Source organism: Thalia democratica, chromosome 7, assembly GCF_965202585.1.
Source record: "Thalia democratica chromosome 7, ktThaDemo2.hap1.1, whole genome shotgun sequence".
In the NCBI taxonomy this organism is placed as follows: Eukaryota; Metazoa; Chordata; class Thaliacea; order Salpida; family Salpidae; genus Thalia; species Thalia democratica.
This window is the reverse complement of record NC_139171.1, coordinates 7,695,976-7,703,666: the sequence shown is the minus strand read 5'-3', so window position 1 is coordinate 7,703,666 and position 7,691 is coordinate 7,695,976. Positions and strand designations below refer to the sequence as shown.

General features: G+C 26.6%; 1 protein-coding gene across 1 annotated transcript; it reads right to left on the bottom strand.

Moving 5' to 3' along the window:
• Positions 1-2,307: 2,307 nt before the first annotated feature.
• LOC145841095 (N-acylethanolamine-hydrolyzing acid amidase-like) lies at positions 2,308-7,096 on the bottom strand. Its single transcript, XM_082948468.1, has 9 exons — positions 6,966-7,096; positions 6,158-6,223; positions 5,462-5,653; positions 4,822-4,948; positions 4,372-4,536; positions 3,880-4,055; positions 3,287-3,416; positions 2,884-2,975; positions 2,308-2,425 (listed from the first exon to the last, which is right to left on the bottom strand). Exons 1-9 carry the CDS (start codon positions 7,094-7,096, stop codon positions 2,308-2,310), a joined length of 1,197 nt encoding a protein of 398 aa, XP_082804594.1.
• Between the last annotated feature and the right edge of the window lie 595 nt (positions 7,097-7,691).

Sequence of the window (7,691 nt, the reverse complement as noted above, 5' to 3'; positions counted from 1 at the left end):
AATTATGTTGTGGTTTGGTTTACAATTAATTTGGACCAATTTCAAAAATTAAATTGCGTCCAAACTTATATATAAACTTACAAAAGTTTCATGTACAATAAAACTGTCAATTAGTGATACAATTTGATTAATATAAGTTGAAATAAACAAACGTATAACGTTTTTCATTTGAGCTGTTATAAATATTAATTTAAGATTTATTTTTAAACAATTTTCACAACAAATCAAATATCACTGCAGTATTTTTTCTTATTCACATTCATATAAGTACGTACTCTCTTTTATTTTAACGCATATTTTTGTGTGTTTTTGCACCATTTAAATAAGTTTATTAATGTAGAACATAATTTTTTGCACTGATTTAATTGGTACAGTTTTTTGTCGCTTAAATTATCTCTATTTTCTAGAAAATTTTAAAATAATTCAGAAAATATTCATTATTTATTTTCAAATAAGGCTGCCACTAGTTATATATTTCCGGTATATTGAAAAATAAAACATTATTTTCATCATATTTTTAAATAAACACTTAAGTTCGATATTTTCCATTATTTTTTTAATTTTTCTTTTTCAAGCAAGTGTATTATTTTAACATTTTCTCCCTGTATTCTGAACGATATTTTTCTACAATGTTTTTTGTCAAACATAGAGATTCAATATTTTCAAATAAACAGCACAGTTCGATAATTCAAACTTCTGTTCTGAATAGTTATGAATATTTGATGATTTTTTAAAGCTTATTGTTGTACTAGGAAAGATTTACAACTTATCTCTTACTTAGTGTACTTTATCGGTTTACGAGTATTGTAAGGTTTTAATTTAATTTTAGAGTAATTTAAAATTTTATAGGTGCCATTAATTTGTAAGTAAAATTAAAAAAATATATCTTTACTGCCTGTTACATTCTTCCTTTTTTAATTAATAGATTAATAACGATAAGTTCATTTAAAAAGAAAACTTGTTATATATTTCAGCTTTTACTTTTAAAATTGATTTCTAAAAGCTTATTCATTTTATAAAGTGTATATTTTTATTTTATAGTACTAAAGCTTTTATAGAATTTAAAAACGTCATAGAGTTTTACATAAACTAGTTGGGTACTTCAGAACAAATATATTTTGTATACATCTGAACAGACCTAAAATATTAAAAAAAATAAATTATTAAGTAAATACAATGTTAGTTTTATTGTTTAGTCTTAAAGTATAATTTTTTTAATACGAAACCTGTATTATGACCATCAATTTTTGTCCTTTGCTAAAAATTTGACGAAAAACACTTATTTTAAGGTATTATTAATTTAATGTTACTTTTTTTTTACGTAACTTTGTAATGACAATAACACAATTTATTGCTGAGAGGCTAAAATTAAGAGTTCATTACAAGTTTAAATTTAAAAAAGTTTGAAACAAATCATACTAAAAATTGTTTATTAGGTCATAGATATTTGTTAACTAAATCAAACCTGTATTATAAAACTTTTTTTTAGATAACAATTAAAGATTTCAAGTTAATGCTAAGGAGAGTAATTATAATTTCAAATGTTTTAACATTTTATTTTCAAAAATCTTTGTAACTTGTTAAAATATTTGAACAAAATAAAAATATTTCCTTTGGAAGTTGAAAATATTATAGCTTAAAAAATTTTCAAAAAAAAAAATTACGAGTAAAAAACAAATTTTAAGTCTAAATTTAAGTGTTTTACCAGCTTATAAAGTATGTATAACAGATTATTTTATTCAAAAACAACCTACTCAATTTTTTTTCTTATAACCTTAAAATAAATATTTTTGTAAAGTATTTTTCTTGCCTACATGATATTAATTTTGTTGTTTTTTTATACTTCAAACTTTATGAAATTGCTTAGAAAGTTTGAAATTAGTGCTAAAGTTTAAAAAAGTATTAAGCTAATTTTTTAGATAATTTTTTCTAGTTGTTAAGTAAACTTTAAGTATTTAAAACTTTCATACTAAACCAATGATGTTAAAACAATATTATTTCGTCATAAACGATAAAAGGTTGAAGTTGTTTATTAGCACCATAAATACAATATGTTTGCAAAAGGTCATAAATAAATTTAAAAAAAAAAGTTTTCATTAAATTAAACAGTTTTTGAACTTGTATTACTTTTAAACTGAAATAAACGCCATTAAAGTGGAAGTTTTATCAAAAATATTACCAAACATTAAAAATCAAGACTAACAAAAAATTTAACATTATTCAAAGGAAAACAAAGCTAACAAAAATAGTTAACAGTTTGTTAGAGTTAGAACTATTATTACAAATATAACAAAATATTTATTTTCTTCATCCGATGTATCCCTGCAACTTTGGAGGCTTCTTAACTTCGGGGATTCCCGGCTTCGAGTCCTCCATGAAGGTCTTGTACATTTCAATATACTCAGAAGGGGAAGGGGCGTCGTATCTAGTTTTTAATGTACATAAAACCATAAGCTTCTTCATTGGTAAACATTGTTTTTTTTACATGTAGACAAAGTTAACCATAATGTATGTTAGAAGGTTGTTAAATAAAATGTGTTTTAGTTAACAATAATATGTTGTGCTTCGCTTTAAGTCGTAATGTCTTAATATGGAGTTGTTGATTAGTATAAAGGTGTTTAACTGAAGTTTTATTAAAAAATTATATGCGGCTATTAAGCACCTTATCACTCATTTAAACAGAATAAATTTAAAATAACGTATAAAATAATTTTTGTAATAGTTTAACAAACTATAAACTTCCTGTAGTTTACTAAAAGATATAAAAGTATAAGTTATAGATTCTTACTAAGATGTAATAACCAAAATGAAATAATTTAATTAGTTGTTGACAACTAGAAGTTTTACATCAAGTTTAAGCTAATATCAAAAATGATCTTATACCTTATCATAGTAGAGTAAACGTTGGGATTTGTCGGAGACATTACAGTTGAGTAGACTGTTTCGTCATTCAGTACTGGAAATTTTGACAAAACCTTGAAAACAAAAAATATGTTTATATATATCATAAATAATAGTTATTCACTATTGTTAGTGCTTTAATCGCCTAGTAAAAAGTACTTTAACAATATTATAAAAACTATTTGTAAAAAATATTAGAAAATTTCTATTCATAATCTTACTATTAATACGTATTAAACATGTTTTATACTAACTAAATACAATACGGTAGGTTCTTGTTCTTCTTACAAATTCCGATCATATATTGTTTATACAAAACATGTATATATATATCAAAAAGATTAACATACAAAGATAATTAATAATAAAATACAATCACACTAACCGAATACATATGTGGAAGATTCATATTCATCTTACCAACTCTCATCATATAATCGATACCAGGACCTCTTCTGTTGTCGTATAATGGAGGTTCTTCCCACGGCTCATAATTTGTTTGCAGTAAGAACCAGCTGTTTGTTAATTTACAGTATTTTTTTTTTAAATATGTAATTATTAGCACAAAACTTCGGTTTAAAGAGGTACAATATAATATCAAAAAATATAAAGAAAAAGACTGTTTTAGTTTGTTTTATTAACATTTTGAATAGATTCTTTGATAAGTTTTTATTATTGATTAGTTATAATTTTTTCGTAGTTTATTAACGTAATGTTAAAACTATTTTATTAAATAGCGATTTGTTTTTGGTAACTTGTGATAATAGCAATTGAATTAAAAACAAATTTGACAGTGTAATCTATCCGAAAAGGAGATTGAATTTTTTTTAAGAAGCACAATTACACTGTTTCATCGTAACGCAGATTTTATATGCTATAACATAAAATAAAATGTTTAAAACTCTTTCAAAATTTAGAATATCATTATCGAATGTAATAGTAGAAAAGAAAATCTTTAAAAAACTGTTCAAAACAAACGGGTGTCTCCGGATGCTTCCCAGCCTGATGATGTCGAGAGTCTCCTCGGGATCCCTGACAATTATGGCTCCCTGACCAGTCTGGTTCCCGCCAATAATGAAATAGGCGGGAGACACCAAATTGGTCGTATTCAAGTTTGCCACCGCCTCATCGTAACTTTCCACCGTTTCCATTATCTGATTTAAGTTAGTTGTTTACAAAAAAATGCAGAAAGTTGATTCTATTGTTCTACAGTTATGAGAACTTTATTTATTTTTATATCTGCTTTTATAACTAAAAAAATATTTATTTTTGTTAACGTTAAAAATTTCTTTAATATAAAACATATTTAATCACAAAAGATCTGCATAAACTGACTAAGCCTAAACAAGAAAAACTCATTCTGAAAACAATCGTTTTGTTTGTTTTGGCTTTTTTAACAACTCAGACAATTTCTAGTTTACTTATATATGTTTTTGTTTAAGTTTATACATGACAGTTATTCGTACTCACAGTTCTCATGTGTAGGAAGTCGAGTCTTCCTGTCAGCAACGCGTCAAAAACCCCCCTTCTCACGAAATTCGAGTCCCTCTGGTTGCCTGACAACGAGTAAGCGTTGGGTCGCACCCCGGTTACTATGCCGATGTAACCCACGAACGTTGTTGCTTTGTACAGGGTCTTGAAAAATTATAAAAAGTTTAAAAATAAAATAAATACTTATTGCTAGTAACAAATTTATGAGCTAGTTGAACTTATACTTCACTTTGTGATAGAAAAAAGTATTCTTTTTTTTTTCTTATAATAAAACTATCGTAGTAATTGTTTAATATAGACTTTTTTCAGTAAAATCATGAAAGTTGTATGCTTTAAACTTACATTGAATCTCAAGTAGTGTCAGTACACAAGTAAGTGGTTTTTGTTTATCAAAATTTAATTTTTGCTTTAAAGTAGTACATCACTTACTTTCCCATCTCTCTGAAAGTCAACATTGACGGTCAACTTCCTCAACATGCTCGGTCCGTAATAGTCCAAGTTGCGTCCATGGTAAATGTGACCGTCCGCACCCTGGGCTATAATACTCGTGCAAAATCTGAAAAAAAATAAAAAACATTAAGTTACGTATCTTAAAACCATTTAAGTATAGAAATTAAATTATACTCGTGTAAAATCTGAAAAAAAAAATTATACTCGTGCAAAATCTGATAAAACGTTAATTGGTGCACGTAAGAATTTATTTTAATACTCTTGCTGAATCAGAGATTATGAAAAGTGTTAAAGTATTAAATTTTGTAATTATACACGTGCAAAATCTGAAATTTGTTTTGTTCTGTTTTAAAACTTTAAGAGCTTAATAAGTATACGCAGATAATAAAATTTGTTTGTTAGAAGAAATGAGAAGGACTTTTAAAAAGCTGCACACGAAGCTTTGATAACAGATTAAGGAAGTACTTGATATTTTTGATTGTTTAAAGTTTAAACAACAAAACGCACTTAAACACCATTTCTGTATTGATAAGTATTGAGTTTAAACAACATGTCTCAAGTCAGCATGTAAAGCTTCAATCAATAAATAATAAGAAATATATAAAAAACAAATACTCACTCAAATACCGATGTATTGAATGCGGCAAAGTCGTATATAATATTGATGAGCACGACATCACTCAAATCAGCTTTCAAAGCATCACTCAATCCCCTCATCTCTTCTGCTTGCTCATGCGTGAAGTAGTACTCCAAATCGGACACCAGGTAGTCGAGTAGTGGTTCGATCGCTTCCGGTTGCGGCAGTAGCAAGCTGTAAATTTAATTAATTAAGTTATAAGTAAATAATAAAAGATTCGATTGCTCTAGGTTGCGGCAGTAGCAAGCTGTTAAGTAAATGATTTGTAGGTACTAAAACGTGATTTTAAACCGTTTGCGGGAGTAGTGAGCTGTAATGTTATTTTAGTTGCTCGTGTTTACAATTTTCTTAGGAACAAATATTTGATTGATTACATTGAAGTACTAAACTAAATATTAGTAAGCAATAAAAATATCGAATCTTGATAAACTTTTAGAAGTTGAAACTCTGTTTGGTGTAGCAGCGGTAGTAAAGTAGTTTTAGTTTTTGTTTTCACAATTTTTTTAAGAATAAATACATAATAAGTACGCTATCTTCTAGTAAAGAACTTTAGTTTCAACAATGGTTTAAATTAGGTTGTAAAACAAAACGAGTCAAACTTTTAGTTTAACTCAAAATACGTTATTTTCAGCAAGTGTACTACAGATAATTTATAAAATAACTTTCTAGTAAAACAACCTTATTGATTCTTTTAACCAAGCACTTATTTCGGACCCATCGTAGTTTTTGGCGATGTGCTTCCATCTATAAAATAAGTACTGATTAAAAACTCATAGCATTTTTCAAAATGTTAGAAACCAATAAAGAAATTTGTTTTTACATTTGAACGTTTGTCGTTTATTGCATTGTAAGCAATAAAACATTTTTTGTCCTACAAAGACATATTAGAAAAAAAACTATGATAATTGTATAATATTAATTCAACTATATTTATACGTGGAATAACTTATCTTGTTAAGTTGTTAATTATCAATTTTTATACTAAAAGACTGGTGGATACTAAACAGTTGTACACTAAGTATAATGTTATAAAAACCTTTTACGAGCTCATCATCTAAATTAACAGTGTACAGTGTACACATACCTAATATGTTTAAGTATTGTAACAAGTTAAAAACCTAATCCTAGGTTTATCATCCAAATCAACAGTATACCAATGTATATATAAACATATACCTAATGTAAACTTAATATATTATTACATTTATCTTGTATATAAGTCTTACTTCATTGTCCAAAATAACGGTGTGCTAATGTACATATAATCATACCTTGTATATAAATCAATTATAAATATTTAGTCCTAGTTTCATGATCAAGGTTAACAGTGTACCGATGTATCGGCATTAAATTACCATTATAAATAAGTAGTAATAAAAACAAATAAACAACTCATCGTTTTTGGTGCATTGTTCAATTCAACGGTGTGCATAAATTAGGAATCGTACTTAACACTTATCTTATATATATTATAATAAACAATTACCTCATTCTCGGTTCATCGTCCAGGTTTACTGTGTACCAGTGTACGGGCATCGGATTCCCATTGTGTTCAACTTCGTCCACAATACATGCGGCCCACTTGGCCAGGAGTAATAATACGAATAACTTGTACATTTTAATTTTTCTGTCAGATATTTCAGTAATAGCTAGCTTACGTAACTGTTGTGCTAATGATTTATATGTACTACAACCGAAAATTTTGGATTTTTTAGTTCTAATACACTTCACTAGTATAAACTAAAACGGATACAAAATCAGTTTTAACATTAAAAAGATTTTAAACAATTTTCTAACTACTTGAAATTAGCAATAAGAACAAGTAGCAACTGTCTTTTTGTAAATAGTACAAATAAGTATTTACAGAATTTCATATTTAAATAAATTTCAACTGACCTACTTAATAACATTTTAAGTTAAATAAGTCTTACACAAACAATCGTATTTTACTTTGTTGAAGTATTTAACAAGTTTAGGTTTAACATAAAGCTAACACAAGTTTGAAATAAATTGTGAACTGAAAAGTTCAAATTTTAACAAGTACTATTTAGTAAGTAATACTTGGTTTAATAGGGCAATAAACAACGCTCATACTTTTTACAATACAAAGCTTATACTTCATATGAATTTCTTATATGTATTTTAAATACCAAATTACTTGCAACATTGATAGAATGCTATCTCAGTTTCTTTCACGAATAGTTTAGTTATA

Excerpts from the sequence above, each read along its gene's own strand:
- LOC145841095 (XM_082948468.1), bottom strand. The coding sequence starts at position 7,096 with ATGTACAAGTTATTCGTATTATTACTCCTGGCCAAGTGGGCCGCATGT. Across the intron at positions 5,654-6,157 it reads TGGTTAAAAGAATCAATAAG|CTTGCTACTGCCGCAACCGG; the intron begins GTTGTTTTACTA and ends TTAAATTTACAG. Across the intron at positions 4,949-5,461 it reads TTCAATACATCGGTATTTGA|ATTTTGCACGAGTATTATAG; the intron begins GTGAGTATTTGT and ends ATTTTTTTTCAG.